Source organism: Onthophagus taurus, unplaced genomic scaffold, assembly GCF_036711975.1.
Source record: "Onthophagus taurus isolate NC unplaced genomic scaffold, IU_Otau_3.0 ScKx7SY_15, whole genome shotgun sequence".
Classification (NCBI taxonomy): Eukaryota; Metazoa; Arthropoda; class Insecta; order Coleoptera; family Scarabaeidae; genus Onthophagus; species Onthophagus taurus.
In genome coordinates this window covers 66610-85177 of record NW_027248940.1, presented here as the reverse complement: position 1 = coordinate 85177, position 18568 = coordinate 66610, and the positions used below count along the sequence as shown (strand labels likewise).

Here is an 18568-nt window from a genome sequence, read left to right as displayed (position 1 = left end):
GCGCTTACTCTGAATCAGGCTGTATATCAGGGCGGCCAATTAGGGAACTCGGAGCAGCAATTCTTAGGCGGCAGAATATGTACTCCGAGCGGTAAATTAGTGATTCGGAGCGGCTGTTCTTGAGCGGCAGAATATGTACTCCTAGAGGCAAATTAACGATTCGGAGCGACAATTCTTGCGCACCAGAACATATACTACAAATTAGACTCTATTTTATCTGAGTTTTATGAATTACTTTTAATACTCTTGGTGTAGGGTGTGCAAAACACTGGATTTGAAAAGTATGTACTTTATTAAAAAATAATAAAAGTAATAACATAACATAAATTATTTAAGTATGTAATAAAAATAAAAAAAATATAATAGAAAACATAAATAATAAATAAATATTATAACAAATTATAAATCAAACATTTAGTTATAACCATGCATATATAACCATTCAAATCAAACATTTAGTTCTTTAAAACCAATATAAAACAAAAGTTAGTTCTGAAGAATAAGAGCTTTTTTTGCTTTTGAAGGTCTTCCTCTTTTTCTTTTTTGTCCTAAACGAATATTTTTTGCTTCTTCAGGAACTGAAACCTTTTTTATTCGAATTTCTAATCCAAGGGCATGTTTGCATTTGTAATTTTTTAAATAGGCTGGACAAGAACTTACAAATTTGTTGGGTTGGGTTTTAGATTTAAATAAAATCTGTAAGATGGCGCAGTAGTACGAATTAATTAGCTGCTCTTTTACACTTTTTGTCGCTAGAATACATATATTGCTGCTTATTTACACTTTTTGCTATGAAGCTACATATTTTGCCGGTCAATAACATAAATTGCCGTTGGATATTTTTTTTGTCGCTGTCAACACATAATTTGTCGTTGAAAATATCTAATTTGCCGCCTCGAAAAATGACACCCATTTATAACAAATCGGAATAAACCTAACCCAAAAGTTTTAGTACAGGTTTCTATAATTTATTACAGATTTCTTTAATCGTTATTACAGGCTTTTGTAAACTCCTATTACAGTTTTCTATAACTAAAGCAAAAATTGCCATAATTCACTTAACATTTCAATTAAAAAAAATCTACTTACCTTTTTTTAATAAAATCCTTTACACTTAAATAAGACAAACTACAATGTCTCTCTCATAGCAAAAACAAGTAGTACTACATAAACCTAAAAACTATCATATATTGCAGAGCTACAGAGGGTCACAGACTTTGATGATAATGTTATAACAACAATATACATAGTATAGTGCAGTGCTTCGGCCGTAAGCGACCTTGGCTTAACTTAAAAAGAAGGATGTGTAATTTCTTGTAATTAAGCCAAGGTCGCTTGCAGCCGAGACGGTACATTTGATAGTACTCGATACGATATGTATGACGGCTCTTCGGTTTAACTTATCATAAAGAATGTGTAGGCGGCTTATTAAGCCGAGGCGCTGCGATTAACACCACATCTATACAATATTGAGAATATAAATGGAACCGCCTTGCTTAATTTAGAAGGGAGAACTTGTGACGTTATCGAATTAAGTAAGCGCAATAAGTAGTAATAGATTAATTAAAACATGAAGTACTATTTAAAAAAAAGTAGAGATAGGTACAATGTGTACTGGAACGGACTACAAATACCGAACAACTTCACGCCTGCCAAAGAAAAACGAAATAAAGATAAATCATCTAAGAATGCACACTTGATTCTAGATATGTGTACTTTGTTGGGGTTTTCTAACAATAATAGGTAATAACTTTGACTGAACTGCTGTAGAAGTATACAGCGTGTCCCGTATCTTCCGCATCAGAGCATTATACGGTTGTAGGATACATTATTCTGAAGCGATCTTTCTAATAAAATTTTTTCGAAATGATGCGGAAGATACGGGACACACTGTATATGGAGCCGGAATTGCATTCGAAGGAACCTACAACATCACAATTTGATGGTACAGAAGAAAAGGAGAATACAAGGAACTATTGGACGCCAAAGAAATCTGAGGAAACATAAAAGCAATGTTTTGAAAATACCTAAAAAAAAGCTACCTAAAAAAGTAGCTTACATGTCATGATCTCGTTTTTCGAGAAAATGCTAATGCCGAAAACTCCGAACAGCTATCGCCCTATCGGCAAAAACTGAAAATTTTGCGAAAACGACAATCGCGAATATCTCACTTATTATCAAAGATGGAGTATTATAAATAAAACATTATATGGGCAACTTTTTACGAAGAATTCAGTGGCGTAGGTAGAATTTTTTTCCCATCTTTTATTTTCGAGATTTTAGACGTAACTTTATTTTTTTAAATGGAAATCATAGTTGGCTATGACCTAAAATAATTTGTTATTTTCTTCTGATAACAAATATCTATAGTTTGTGCGGTATATTTCTTATAGTTATTGAGTAATTAACAAAAATTCATTTTGTTTGATCTAAAACTAATGTATGTATTTAAAAGTTAATGTTGCTATGGTGATAACCATACATACTATGATGGAACATAATGTATCAAATAATTGCCAAAGTTTGTATTTAAATATTTGATAACAACTCTGACATTATGTGCTGGTACGAAGCACTAGCATGTTAAGTGTGAAAGTATAACAAAACTGAATAAAACTTTACAATGAATTTCGAAAATTATGAAAAATGTAACATAATGGAACGCTATATGTTATCAGATAAGAATACCACGTTAACCGCGGAATTATATTTCACAAGTGTCCGGAAAAAAGACAACCGCACATAAGAACCTCCAGCCGATTAGCAGAAAATTTAATAGATTTTTGGTCCTTCCCCAAACCACGTGCAAAAACATACCAAAATGACCTGCAAGAGGATGAAGTGTTGGCTTCAATTGCGATAAATCCTTCAACATCTTGCAGAGAAATTAAACAAGACGTCTGACCCAACAGCCGCTGCTCCCGAATATGAAAGAAAAATAAGTATAAACCATACAAAGCGGGGCTTACTCATTATTTACGTGTCTAATCTAAGATTAGAATTTTGTAGATGATATTTAGAAATATTAAATAATCTGCTGTTTGTGCAAAATGTCATCTGGACCGATGAAGTCTCTGAGTGTTCAAAGAAGATTAGGGTTCAATGTATGGTGTGCGTTTTTAGATAATAGATATTTGGCATATAGTATCAACCATAAAAACTTAAACTAAGGCAGCACATTGCGCCTTTGGTCGACAATTTGCCATTAAATATGTCTCAAATGATATATTTTCAATATGACGGAGCACCAGCACATAATGCCAGAGTTGTTAGTGAATTTTTAAATACTACTACAAATTTTGGCAATAATTGGAAACAATGTTTTCCATCATGGTATGGTTATCACCATAACAGCATTAACTTTTAATGCATACAATAGTTTTAGATAGAATAAAATGAATTTTTGTTAATTATTCAATAACTATAAGAAATATACCCCACAAACTATATATATTTATTATCAGAAGAAAATAACAAATTATTTTAGGTCATAGTCAACTATGGTTTCCATTTAAAAAAATAAAGTTAGGTCTAAAATCTCGAAAATAAAAGATGGAAAAAAAATTCTACCTACGCCACTGAATTCTTCGTAAAAAGTTGCCCATATAATGTTTTATTTATAATATTCCATCTTTGATAATAAGTGAGATATTCGCGATTGTCGTTTTCGCAAAATTTGCAGTTTTTGCCGATAGGGCGAAAACAAAAGACGATAACTGTTCGGAGTTTTCGGCATTAACATTTTCTCGAAAAACGATATCATGACATGTAAGCTACTTTTTTTCTATCTCTTTTAGTTTCGGAAATAGCCTATGCGGACATCGAAATTGGGACACCTGTACCTATAATAACGTTACCTAGTGATTGAATCAAATCGAATTATTAATTTCCTCCAAATCTTCATCAATTTCAAATCGTTCTATACTCTGTTTTTAAACCAGGAGGAGTATTTTAAATTTGTCACCAGATTGACCTTGCACGTGATTGGTTGAATGCGAGGAAGGTTCACACACAGGCAATTTTGAATTTGAAGGTTAGGTTATTGACAATTCGACAGTTTCGTGTCATTATTGTAAATTTTGTGTTCTTAAACCCTTCTTTATTATATTTTGAAATAAATACACTCTTAACTTCAATGTTAATTTGTATGTTTAGTGTTGACGATAACAAACGAAAATAAATACAATAATAAGTAAAAAAATAAATAATAATAATTATCAATTTAAATTTACCGCCAAAATATCTAGTGATATTTTCTGGTGATTTTTCCTAGTGTAAATCTGACTTTCGCGTTTACTCCTCCTGGTTTAAAACCAGTGTATAATTTCGTTATGGTAACAGTTTTCTTTAACAAAATAATATAACACCGTTTAAATCATTATAATCATCCGTGACGAACAGCCCAATTTTTGAACATTGACCTCCTCTAGAAATTTCTAGAGGTTTTGTAACAATGTTACGAAAAAGGACACAGGCTGTGTTAATCACAAGGTCAACCCCATTTTAGGAGGAAAGGTGGCTACTACTACTACTACTGACGACACCAGAGATGTTTAAGGTCCCCTCCGAAGGACAAAAATGCTATACGTTACGTACGTTATCACGCCTCCCACCGTTTAAATCACTGTTAGGAATATATATAAACTACTATCGGTTAGATAAAGTTAGCAATCACTTTATCTAGAGGTGATAAAAGATATATTTAATAAAACGATTCAAATAAATGTACCGCAATAGTCTTTATTGTATTGATCTACAAAACTAATATTAAAAATGTTTTTTCCATCTTCTTTATTTCCGTTAAATGTAACCTTTAAAATTTTAGAAAGCAACATCCATGCACACAAACTATATAGGCTTAAGTTTTAAAGAAAAATACGGTCGGTTAATAAAAAAATCGGCAAGCAAATTAAAAAAAATCAAACTATAAGAAAAATATTGAAAATCATTCAAAAGTGAGTTTCTTATATATTCTTTTTTTTTAATTAATTAATTTTTATTTGTTTTAAAATACCTTTCGGGATCCGACTTAATCCGGCTGATCCGGCAAATGGAGCGAGTAGGGAGGAGAGAAGGGAGTTCGGTCGTCAACGGAGCGCAACAAGAATCCAAAAAGGAATCGTCCAAAAAGCGTGTCTCTCTCTCTGTCTCCTGTCCAAAACGATTTTATTTTTTATTGTTTTTGTTTTGTATTTTTAAAGAAGAGAAGATTTGTAAGCGCTCGTCACGAATTCTAGAAGAAGAGTCCCGTCCCGCGTTTTTCCTATGAGAAGAAATCCCTAATCCTCATCTCATCCTGATCACTATCCTTAATCCTTATCCTTTTAATATTTAATCCTTAATCCTTTTTATTTATTATCATCCTTATACCTGGGCATTGGAGAAAATTTTATTAATCAAGATATAAAACGCGACGCATTCACACATTTTTTTGCCAATACCACATTCACATCAACCACTTATTTGATTTAATGAGTAATTAATGTTGTGGTGATGTGAAAGAGTAGGAAAAAAATTCATTCGCACGCTATACGTGAGGAGACATCATCAATCAATCACAATCAGATAAAATACAGATGATCGATTAAAACTATACAATTTTGCATATAAAGCGCATTCTGTAAATTTTCTGACATCGTCTCAATCAACAACACCCAACATCTCAATCAATCAATACATCATTTTTTTCTTTTTTAATTTTTAGGGTTTATATTAAGTGGGATATTTTAAAATCAATTTACCACGTTCGCTGCGGTCAATATCATGCTTATGTTCAAATTTAAATGAAAAATTTATTTTAAACTCAATTGACGTTTCTGCATGTAAAAGTGTTATAACGTTGCTTAGCAACATACGCGGTGTGAGTAGATAGTACATTGATTGCGTCAAAGTGAGGTTATAAAAAAATGTGTTAACCAAGGACAGTAGAATCTAACAGGTCTGCTACATATAAAAAAAAATGTTCATTTTTTTTCTATAATACCTGTCATATTGTTGTAAAGTTGGCAAAATTAATAGGGGGTTTGTTTTATCATGTTTTGAAGTAAATATGTCACATTGACGTTTGAGCTTTCGTTATTCAAAAAGAAAAGGTGCATAAAAAGTGTTGTGGGGTGTTTATTTGCCATTTATTTACCTAGAAAAGGTATTTTATTCTATTAATTACTTTGTAGCACGTTTTTACAACAAATATGTACTTCGTGAAAATCGTATTTATCTACAAACTTATTAGTATTTTAACCTCAACTAATTAGTTACTGAAAATGTTACTAAAAATCATGAAAACAACATAAATTTTATAAGGGTCCTAGATAATACCAACAGAGACCCTAAATAATTTACATTGACAAGTATTATAGAAAAAAAACGAACTATACATTAGGTTCGTTCCAACCGCACAAATTTGACTCGTCGTGTACGCGTACACGACTAGTACAGGACTTTTTTCTGCGCATGTTCGTCCGTGGACACGTTCGTGTACGCGTACATTTCGTCAACGCTGTTGAAACGGTTTGAAATTTCTATGTACGTTTTATATCCAACCCTGCCGATAGTTAGCGCTGCAACCACAATTTACCATTTCAAACGAAATCCATTTACTCATTTTTTTAACAATAATGAACTAAAGTAGCATTAATTAGAAATGTAAAAAAACGTAATAAGTCTTACTAGAAAAATGAAATAAAAATATGCATGTTTTTACACTTTTTTGATTAATTTGTCTATGAAATTTATCATAAAACATACATATGAAATAAAAGTTCTTAAAAATTTGTTAAACAAAACACCAGAAACATGTAAAAGAGTAGAGAATAATCCACATCCAAATGTACAGGGTCTGTCACGACGAGCTGAGTCTTATACAGGTGTATCTGAATGACGTGCCCAAACTTCAGGGGGTGATTCTTTAGGCAATTTTAAGGGTACTTAAGTAAGAAAACCACTGACATTTAAACGTCAAAAATATTTCTGACAAAGAGTGCAAAGCCTACCAAGATTTTTTCATTAAAAATTCATTCCAACTTTTGATCGACAACCCCGTTGTTGATTGTGTTTGCTTTATTTTTTTTCTCAAAAATTAGTCGTTTTTGAAAAAATTTTAGAGAGATAAAAAAGTTTTAAGATACTTTCATCTACCTATGTAATTTTTTTTTTTAATGTATTTACCATCTGCATAAAAAAATTTTAGCAAAAATGTAAAGGGGGCGGTTACGTTTAGTAGTTTAGAAGGATAGGTTGAAAGTACAAATAGGGTGAAAACGTGCCCTACTACCAGTTAAACATATTTCCCAAATTTCGTTTTCCTAGCGTATATGGTTTTTGAGAAAAAAAAATTAAACCAAAATTTTCCGCCATTTTTGGAGGGGTGTAGCTCCTCAGGGGAGCCCAAGTCGCCCATGGTTTATATATCAAAGTACCCTTAAAATTGCCTAAAGAATCACCCCCTGAAGTTTGGGCATGTCATTCAGATACACTCTGTATGTATATGGCAAACTACTGGCACTATTTTTGTGAAAATTTGCATATGGGTTTACCCGAAGTGCTCGTTTCAGCTAAAATATTTTCAGATTTCTCCAACTTGCGGTTATACCGGAAATGGACCCTAACTTCGTTATTTTAACAATTTTTATTGAATTTTCGAGGTCCCCGCCAAATTTTAATACAATTTGATAAAGTCATCATATGTCTAGAGTGCACCATTTTTCAATTATTTTAGTCATTTCGAAAATTTGGGCAGATACAATAAAAATAATTTTTCGAAATTACGCTCGAGTCCGGCCAAATATTCCCAAAGTTTGCACAGAGACGACCCACTGCTTACATAATACTTGAAAAGCAACCCCAAATTCGGAAATTCGGGGCAAATTTCTGACAACTCTCTGTAATTTTTTAAAAAACTTTTAAAGGGTTATGTAACCTATGGGCCCTCTCTGTGCAAACCCTGAGAATATTTGGCCGGACTCCTGTAATTTCGAAAAATTACTTTTATTATGAAGGGTTGCATCTGCCATAATTTTCGAAAAACCTGAAATAATTCATAAATGGTGCACTCTAGACATATGATGACTTGTATCAAATTGTATTAAAATTTTGTGTGGATCTCAAAAATTCTATAAAAATTGGTGCATTCCATTTAAAATACGAAGTTGGGTCCATTTCCGGTATAACCGGAAGTTGGAGAAAACTGAAAATATTTTAGCTGAAACGAGCACCTCGGATAAACGCTATATACAAATTTTCAGAGAAATAGTGCCACATAGATATAGACTCAGCTCGTCGTGACAGACACGCTTGATGGTAAAGATACCCATAAGAGATACAAACAGGACGGCTGCACAATTGGAAATGAGTTATGCGCAAGCGCTAAAGAACGTGACAAACCGTACATCGTCGAAACCAGGTACGCATTTGACTTGTCGCGGACGCGTACATGAACGCGTCCGACGGTCGTTGGAACTCATGACAACTTGTCGCCGACCAGTCCGCGGCACGTCCACGGGTCGGATGGAACAGCACTTTTCAACTGCGCAGGCTGGTGACTGTCAATTGGCAGTTAAAAGTGCGGTTGGAACGAACCTTATAATACCTGTCAAATTGTTGTAAAGTTGGCAAAATTAATAGGGGGTTTGTTTTATCATGTTTTGAAGTAAATATGTCACATTGACGTTTGAGCTTTCGTTATTCAAAAAGAAAAGGTGCATAAAAAGTGTTGTGGGGTGTTTATTTGCCATTTATTTACCTAGAAAAGGTATTTTATTCTATTAATTACTTTGTAGCACGTTTTTACAACAAATATGTACTTCGTGAAAATCGTATTTATCTACAAATTTATTAGTATTTTAACCTCAACTAATTAGTTACTGAAAATGTTATTAAAAATCATGAAAACAACATAAATTTTATAAGGGTCCTAGATAATACCAACAGAAACCCTAAATAATTTACATTGACAAGTATTATAGAAAAAAAACGTAGTCCACTACGGGTTGGTTGCCCGCACTCTACGTCACATTATTTGCCCCGCCTGGTAACTGTCTATGTTTTTAGAGGTTATATGATAGCCATTAATACGTCTAAAAACATAAAACTTCAAAAATAATATGAATACGTCTACGATATAACCTCTAAAAATACACAGCAAACGCATAGACCATAACAACAGCTGGGCGTGGAAAATGGTGTGACGTAGTTTGCGGGCAGGTTGTCACAACAATGAATGTAGCAGTCCTGTTAGATTCTACTGTCCTTGGTGTTAACAAAATTTTCAAAATAAATTGTCCATGAATACTCTGAATTACATTATACAAGAGTGCTTGCAATTAATATGCACGTTCGATAATTTAGAAAACTGATTGGAAATATATTATGTGAACAGGAAAAATAGAGAAATTCCACTTTCACTCATTTATTTTAAAAATCTAACAAATTAAAGCATGAACAAACGTCAAGCCAATTTTGATGTGCACACTTGATTTAAGATAAAACATGGCGTCGAAGCCGTAGCGAACGTGTTCAATTAGATTACTAATAAAGGATTAGGTCGTGCTAACAAATCATTCAAACAAAGAAAATTTCAAAAAAAAAAGGTAATAAGGAAATGAAAAAAAAATCAGCAAACAAAAACAGTCTAAATACCGCAAAAAGTCCCTTTTTCGTTTCATTGTGCTCTCCCTTTACATCTCCTCTTCCGTTTTAAGATCCTCTCCCTCCTATTCTGCCCTACTTCGCGTCTCCCGTTTTAAACAGATTACTTTTAGCTTTACAAATCAAGATAAATTCAAGAACACTCCTATCCTTTCTTTTTCCTATCCTTTCCTCCTTTTTCCACACATCATCATCCTCATCATCCGCTTTTTATTTTTATAATTTTTTAAATTCCTCTTTATCAATACGATAAGATAAATCTTTCTTTCTTTCGGTCAGTTTATTTCAGTTTAGCTCAGTTTATTTCAGTTCAAGAGTAAAGAAACGCTTACAGTCGGGTTTTTATTAATTTTTTTATGTGTATCCTTTATTTTAAACGCTCGTTTCGACCAAAAATCCGGCCGGATCGGCAACAGAAAGAAAACAATTACAAATTAGTCATCAAATCATCGTTAGTACCCTATAACTTACAAACTAATCATTTTATTATATTTATAATTAAACATCATTACTCGCGAGATCTAAAATAATTCCAATTTTATTCAACATTTTTTAAATAATTTTAGATCCTGCGTTAGTTATAGGTTATCGGTCCACATTATAAACATAAAAAATGGAAAAAATGGAAGAGAAAATTAAGAAAAATTAACCAAAAAAAAAAAAAAAACAGAACAATCGTAAAAAATTATTAAACGCGAGACATCAAAAATCCAATCGGAAAAATAATAACGAGTGTGTGTGTGTGTTTTGTTGTTTCATCCTGTGTAAAGTGTATTTCTACCGGAATTAATTATTAGTTCATTTACATAAAATTTCGTTTGATAACTTGCCCCCGCTAACAACACACACCGGAGAGAGAGAGAGATAGAGTGAGAGAGTTTAGGCGACGACATCCTGAAACATATCGTAACAAAACTAAAAAACTAAGACGTGATGTCTAGCAGGGTTTTTGTACAAAAAAAATTTTTTTTCTCCATGTCAAAATCTTGATTTTGATATTTTAAACAAAAAAAAATTAATCAAATAAGAACCGAAAAAGAACACTTACCGATCTCCCTTCTTAACTCTCTCCGTCTTCTAATTCATGGGCAGAATTTAAATTTTTTTACGAACGGGAACGGCTTCTTGAATAACTCCGCTTAACGGGGCTGTACGTTGGGGATCCGCGACGTCTCGGCGAGTAAGATCTGCTACGAGACCGACCTCCAGAACGTCGATCGGAACCGCCTCTGTCTTCTTTTACACGAATATATGAAACTTCACCCTAAATCAATAAAAAAATAACTAACATAAATATGAAATATATTATTGACAATTAAAATTTAAAGTAAATAACAAATCAGCAGTAATCAAAATTATTACTAAAAAATAGTAGTCTCTCTTAAAAATCGATGATTTCTTTTTTAATCGATAGGAAATGAGTCAAAAGAGGCGTTAATGATAAAAAAAAGTGCGGAAAAGTGTAGTACTTACCGAAAAATCACTTTAAAGTTGCGATTTGACGTTTCTTTTTGGAAGTTCAAAGCAATGTTAAAATTGCATTTTCGTATTAAATCCTAACCTGAAATTGTTTAATTTATACCCACGCACAAAATAAAAAGTTATTTTCACTAAACTTGTTGAGATTACAACATATTTTCGGACGAAAACCTTGTTTCTTAGGCTATCGATGCAGAACGACAATTAAATGTCGTTAGATAGAATTGTTTCTACCAAATGTGTATTAAAGGCACAGAGTAAGGCAGAGAGTTAGCTCACCGGGAAAATGATAGGCCATTCTCTATCTCTTATTATCACATCATAATACCGATATTTTCTCTTTGTCATCTTGATAGAAATCCTTAGTAGATGGCGTACATGTCGTTAGTAATATTACAGAAAGCTGTTGACTTTGTTTAAGCTGTTTTGACATTTTATGTATGTCACATGTCACACAGTCCTTTTGCGTTTATTGTCTTATTTGTACTTATTATCTATTTTTGCGTTGTATTTTGTACGAATAATTTTCGAGAATAATTATTGTAAAAATGTTTTGCATTGTGTGTGGATGTAGCGAAGATGAAGTTGGAAAATTATTTTGTTTTCCCAAGAATAAGGATAGGTTAGTATTTTAATTATATCAATTTTTAATTTCAATAGTATTCAAATTAAGTATTCAAATTTTTGATAACACCGTGTCACTTAGGGTAAGAAGCCGTTGGTGTTTGATAACCAACATTTATTTGTTATAATGCTTTTTTGTTATATGTACTTTATCAATTGAAAACCACAGACAAAAACGGCCAACCCAACCCAACCTGTGAGGGTCATCCCGGAGAAGACGAGGACAGGGGTTTTTAGTGTAATTATATTGTAATTTAAATATAAAATTTTAAATCGCCAACGGATTTCTCTTTATTTTGCATTGAAATTATAAAATTATAACTTTTTGATTTGAGGTGCTTTTTATTGGTCTATTAAGCTGTAATTATTTTGGTTTACGTAAGCTAAATATAGCTTAATAGATCCACAAAAAGCACATTAGATCAAAAATATTTCTGTATTCAAATATTAAATTAAATAAAAGATTTGAATTTGGCGCCAATTGCATTTTTGCTTCTCACTGCCATCTACATACATAAGTGTTACATGATGAGTGAGAGAGACCGGTATATATTGGATCTCGCTTTCACAATGGAGTTGGCCGTCTGGTAGTAGTCTGTGATTAAAGGTGAGTTTAGACATGCATGGATTTAGTGGCGCCAGTAGTTGCGTCAGTTCTACTTGCACGCCAATAAAAGTTTACATTACATGTGCCACTGGCGTGGCACATGTAAAAAATAAGTGACACGCCAGTTTAACGTAATTGGGATTTAATTTGAATGCAATGAAACATAACCTAAATTTGACATTAAAAAATTTTGTATTTTTGTGGACACTCACCTATGTTGCCATGGTTACATGTTTTAGACTCATCACTGGCGCCAGTAATTTCAGAAGGGTGCAGACTTTTCCGATCCATGCATGCATGGTTTCAACTTGCATGCCAGTTGATGTTTAAGGTGAGTTTAGAGCATGGATTTAGTGGCGCCAGTAGTTGCGCTAGTTCTATTTGCACGCCAGTAAAGGTTTACATTACATGTGCCACTGGCGTGGCACATGTAAAAAATAAGTGACACGCCAGTGTCATTTTAAAGTGTACTACAACTATATACATAAATTAGGACCTCAACTGAAACGAAAATAGATATATTCTAGGTTTTATGTGGATAATTAAACAGTATCTTTGAATCTGTTAACGTAATTGGGATTTAATTTGAATGCAATGAAACATAACCTAAATTTGACATTAAAAAATTTTGAATTTTTGTGGACACTCACCTATGTTGCCATGGTTACATGTTTTAGACTCATCACTGGCGCCAGTAATTTCAGAAGGGTGCAGACTTTTCCGATCCATGCATGCTTGGTTTCAACTTGCATGCCAGTTGATGTTTACACATGCAATTTAATTTTACTGGCGCGCCAGTTTTTATTGGCGCCACTAAATCCATGCATGTGTAAACTCACTATTACACATGCAATTTAATTTTACTGGCGCACCAGTTTGTATTGGCGCCACTAAATCCATGCATGTGTAAACTCACTATAATAGACTTTGTGTTAATAGATTGCATTGATCTGTCAAATGACTGAAAGCTGAAATATCTTTATGTTGTAAATATAAATGATAAATAAGTATAGTAGCTTATTTAATAGTAGTTTAGTTAAATTAAAATAGTTATTAAAAAAGACATGCTTACAAAATAAAAATAAATAAATAATCCGTGTGACGATAGCAACAAACTGTGTATTGAACCAAATGACAATTACAACTGACAACACAAGCAATGTTAACCATGTATTTCTCGTATTAAATCCTAACCTCAAATTGTTTAATTTATACCCACGCACAAAGTAAAAAGTTATTTTCACTAAACTTGTTGAGATTACAACATAATTATTCATAATGAGACCTATGTGAAGTTAGCCCCCAATTAAACAGAATTTTACATGTATAGTAATGGATTTTTAGAATCTATTTGTATCTTATATTCTATTCAATTTTTTTTTCGAATCTATCTTTGCTCCTATCTGGCGACGCTCTTGTACATAGTTAATAGACACACAGTCTATGTAACGACAGCCACTTAGTCATCATGACCTATGCGAGGTTAGCTCCAAATTTTTCTAGCCCCCAATTAGATAGGATTTTACATGTATAGTATTTTGATTATAACAAGAAAACCAGTCAATCGATTTCGATAATCAAAATCTCATTCGAAAGCTTAATCTTTGGCCAATACGAAAGTGGAAATGCCCGACTCGAAATCTCTCGCGGAATCATTTCAATGTTTGTATGTACATAATTAGTAAATTTTGAAATCGGGTATTTCCACCTTCGCATTCATTGCAGATCATACTTTCGACCGAGATTTTGATGACTAAAATTGGTCAATTAGTTACGAAGATAATTGATGTGTTTAATTAATTCGTTTGTTGTGTTTTAATCAAAATCCTTAAATATTTCGAATCGGGCATTTCGACAACAGCATTCAGCCAGACATAAACTTTCGATTGAGATATAAAACATTAAAATCCGTCAAACTGTTCTTTAATTATTATGGTCGATTTAGTTTAAATTAATTTTTTTATATTGGGGACTATACTTTTGAGCGTTCACACGTGGCTGTATAAAGTTAACGGAAGAGAATTGAAATCGGGCATCTTGTAATTTCAATAGAAGACACTATGACGAATCGAGTGACGTATAGATCTTGATTAACGGGTACATCGTTTACGAGTTATCACCATTTAAAGAAGGTCAATTTTGTGTAATTTTCGTGTATGTTCGCATTATTTTGGCGTTTTAACGAAATTCGAAAGAGATTTCGAATCGGGCATTTCCACTGTCGTATTGACCAAAGATTAAGCTTTCGAATGAGACATTGTTTATCGAAATGGGTTCACTGGTTCTCATGTTATAATCAAAATACTATACATGTAAAATCCTATCTAATTGGGGGCTAACTTCACATAGGTGTCATTATGAATAGTTATGTTGTAATCTCAAGTTAAGTGAAAATAACTTTTTATTTTGTGCGTGGGTATAAATTAAACAATTTGAGGTTAGGATTTAATACGAAAATACATGTCATGGTTAACATTGCTTGTGTTGTTAGTTGTAATTGTCATTTGGTTAAATACACAGTTTGTTGCCATCGTCACACGGGTTATTTTTTTTATTGTTATTTTGTAACCATGTACACGTCTTTTTTAATATTAATTTTTAATTAATTAACTATTTTAACTTAAGTAAGGTACTATTAAATAAGCTATTATACTTATTTATCATTTATATTTACAATATAAAGATATTTCAGTCGTTTGACAGATCAATTGATACACAATCTATTAACACAAAGTCTATTAACACACATTTGGTAGAAACAATTCTATCTAACGACAGGTAGTTGTCGTTATGCATTGATAGCCTAAGAAATAAGGTTTTCATCCGAAAATATGTTGTAATCTCAATAAGTTTAGTGAAAATAAGTTTTTATTTAGTGCGTGGGTATAAATTAAACAATTTCAGGTTAGGATTTAATATGAAAATGCAATTTTAACATTGCTTTGAACTTGCAAAAAGAAACGTCAAATCGCAACTTTAAAGTGATTTTTCGGTAAGTACTACACTTTTCCGCACTTTTTTTTTATCATTAACGCCTCTTTTGACTCATTTCCTATCAATTAAAAAAAAAATCATCGATTTTTAAGAGTGACTCCTAAGCTTTGTTCGTTGGGACTGTACTACTCTGCACGACATGGCACTCGTATGACGTCATAGTGCAATGAAGTGTAAGTCAATGCAATGTCATGTCAACTTAGTGCAGGTCAGAAAAGTGTATAAACCGTGGTCCCAACGAACAGATTTTTATAAAAAAAGTGTGTAATATTTGAAATGGACGAACAGGAGATTGTCAGCGAAATACTCGTGGAAAATGAAATCATTGCAGAATGTTTTTTTAGTAGCGATTCATCAATTATTATTATATTATTATTATTTTTTATTTTTTTCAATTATTAGCGAAATATATTTTCTACCCCAAACTACTAACCCTTATTAGTAGAAATCACATGCTAAACTGCACCAAAATCGATAAGCAGTACTTGAAAAAAAAAAATTTGGGGTGGTGAGGGTAGTTAACCCCAGCCACCCCTAAATGAGAAAAAACACATGATTAATATTTTTAAATGTACTATAAGTGTATTTAATGAAGCCAAAATCAACAGGTAGTTTTTAAATTATTCCAAAAAAGTAGGGGTAGTTTTCTACTGCCTCTACTGGTATTGAATGTACTGTGTTCTCTAATACAACAAATATTAATAATTATAAGGCTTTATTTCTTAATATATACAGGGTGGTCCGTTACTAATGGGACACAGAGCAACAGTGAATTCCTTACATATAATTATTACGATTTAACCCAATTTATCTTAGTCCAATTGTTAATAATAACGAAGATACAGATGGTTAAAGTTAATACTTTATTTTCGTTTTTCTTTAATAATTTCGTTGTCTCTTACATTATGAACATGCAAATTGGTACATTATCATTTTTTATTACAATAAATAATAATTTGGTGTTAGTTTTGATTTATCTTTCAGATGGCGCTGTCTACCTTAAAAAACCATCCTTAAAGTAGGCATATCTTTTTCATCATTAAAATTTTTACAACTCACATAACATAAAACAGTTTCTCAGACATTTTTACATAAATTTGGTATACCTATCAATATTCTCTAAAGTTCTCCGTTCCCGAGATAATCACTGTTTAAGCGCACATTGCAAAATTTCACTATGCTCAATAAACATTAGTTGGCGTTGACAAAGTTTTTATTTAGTCAAACACTAGACAATCAGTTTGACATTCCGTTTCATTTTACGCTCAGTATTATTGTAATCAATGTATTTGTTACTTTGAAATAATGCCCCGGCATAATTTTTTTTCTAACACGCATATACGCTCAAGAAAAGTTTAATGGAAGGGAAGCGTGCAGAAGATATTTATTAAAATACCCCAACAGAAGACAACCAAATCACAAGTTATTTAAAAATTTGTATGACCGCTTAGGTGAGACTGGTTCATTTCGTCCTAAACGAAATACAGGTCGATATTCCGCCATTTTAGTTACACTGCACTTATTGAACTTAATCGAAAGCAGGTGCAACAAAATCTGCACTAACGTGCACCGGCTGCACTAAATTGCACTGCACCTGGCCCAACGAACAGTATGAATGCAACTGCACTAAACTGCACTATCCCCAACGAACACACAACATCTGCACTAAACTGCATAGTGCAAGTGAGTGCAAGTAGTGCAGTCCCAACGAACAAAGCTCTAATCTTGATATATGCCTCATTTTGTAATTTTTTTTCAATAAAAAATAATTAAAATAATCATTAAACATAACTTCAAAAAAAATTTTTAACCTACATCAATTGACAGAATTGACAAAATTTAAAAGTAAAATGAAATAAAATTAATAATTTAATAAAACAGTCTTATCAATTTGCGTTAAACAAATCAGCTTCTTATATTTTCAACACAATATGTCAAAGAAAAACAATTTAAAAATTCAAGGTTATTATAAAAAACAGAACTTTTTTTTTAATCGTAAGAACCACATCCTCCTATTAATTGTTCAATCGCACTAGCATTTTTTTTAATATTAAATTTTTTAATAAAGAATATTACCTCATGTGATCGAAACCGAGAATCATCCAATTTCTTAATCGCATACTTCATGTCTTCGTAACGCAAAAATTCAACAACTCCAGAACCATCTTTGAAAGCATCCGCAAAACACACATCCCCAGCTTCGCGCATATGATCTTTTAAATCTTGCCATGAACCCGAAGGAGGTAGTCCTAAATGAAGAAAAGATTAAATAAATATTATGTTATTGGAAACAAGATTATTAAATTGGATCAGATGACTTACCAGTAACTAAAACTCTGAATTGAGACCGACGAGCAGGTGGGCCCCTAGAACTTCTTCCACGATCTCCACCACCTCCTCGGCCACCTCTAAATCCACCAGGACCACCCCCTCTTGGAAATTCAACCCTAAGACGATAACCATCGTAATCGTAACCATCTCGAGCATGAACAGCATCATCTGCATCCCTATTTACCCAAAAAAAAATTTTTTTAAATTTTTTATGACATTCTTTCTAAAAGTAAATATTGGCGGTTCTCTAGAATGTTGTATATTTTTAAATTTACCTATGATCTTCGAATTCAACGAAAGCGAATGGCGGACCCCTTCTGTTCTTCAAGTCGACGAACGTAACCTTACCGAATTTGTAGAAAAGATCTTGAATATCTTTCGTACGGATGTCTGGAGGTAAATTCCCAACGTAAATTCTGCAATCGCTTCTACCGTGAGACATTTTTGGAAGGAGTTCTTGAATTTTTACAAGTTAAAATTACGACGCCGCAAAACGCGCTTGGGTCCAAACAAAATGGCGGTTGAAATGGTCGCGTTTAAATACTACCAACCGTTAAATCCAAAAATTAATTAAATAGAATAAATATTTTTTAAAGTTTAATTATTAAAATGAATAATTAAAATTAATTCGTTATTAACTTACACAAACATTTTGTTTTTGTTTCCTTTTTTAACATTATAATATCCCCACATAATGGAAAACAAATTAACGTTGGCAACAATGTTAGAAATTCATAACCCTTAAATTAAAATTTAAATATTAATACATACCTATATAATACTATTTTTCTTCTTTAGACGTACTTCTTTAGTTTATTAACCGCATCCTGTTTTTCAAGTAAATCCAGTCAAAACAAATATTTGAGGTTAGAATGAATGATATAAAAA

General features: G+C 32.4%; 1 protein-coding gene and 1 long non-coding RNA gene across 4 annotated transcripts; one reads left to right on the top strand and one right to left on the bottom strand.

Moving 5' to 3' along the window:
- Positions 1 to 4720: 4720 nt before the first annotated feature.
- LOC111419366 (splicing factor 2) lies at positions 4721 to 18207 on the bottom strand. 3 transcript variants are annotated; one of them, XM_023052147.2, is made up of 6 exons: positions 17956 to 18207; positions 17672 to 17856; positions 17426 to 17598; positions 10694 to 10909; positions 9637 to 10539; positions 4721 to 5370 (listed from the first exon to the last, which is right to left on the bottom strand). In XM_023052147.2, the coding sequence occupies exons 1-4, from the start codon at positions 18120 to 18122 to the stop codon at positions 10751 to 10753; spliced, it is 684 nt and encodes a 227-aa protein (XP_022907915.1). In that variant the 5' UTR covers positions 18123 to 18207; the 3' UTR covers positions 4721 to 5370; positions 9637 to 10539; positions 10694 to 10750. The 3 variants fall into 3 exon arrangements, with proteins under 3 accessions (XP_022907915.1, XP_022907916.1, XP_071056953.1); XM_023052148.2 differs by having other exon boundaries at positions 4721 to 10560; XM_071200852.1 differs by having other exon boundaries at positions 4721 to 10539.
- On the top strand, positions 10905 to 12028 carry LOC139432363 (uncharacterized). The gene is made up of 2 exons (XR_011642171.1): positions 10905 to 11746; positions 11918 to 12028. It is a non-coding gene; the product is annotated as an uncharacterized lncRNA (long non-coding RNA).
- Positions 18208 to 18568: the final 361 nt, after the last annotated feature.

Bases quoted from the DNA above. Each gene is read 5' to 3' on its own strand.
- LOC111419366 (XM_023052148.2), bottom strand. From the start codon at position 18,122: ATGTCTCACGGTAGAAGCGATTGCAGAATTTACGTTGGGAATTTACCT. The intron at 17,857-17,955 runs GTAAATTTAAAA...TTGGGTAAATAG, and splicing joins GTTGAATTCGAAGATCATAG to GGATGCAGATGATGCTGTTC. The intron at 10,910-17,425 runs GTAATATTCTTT...TTATTGATTTAG, and splicing joins CTCGGTTTCGATCACATGAG to GGTGAAGTTTCATATATTCG.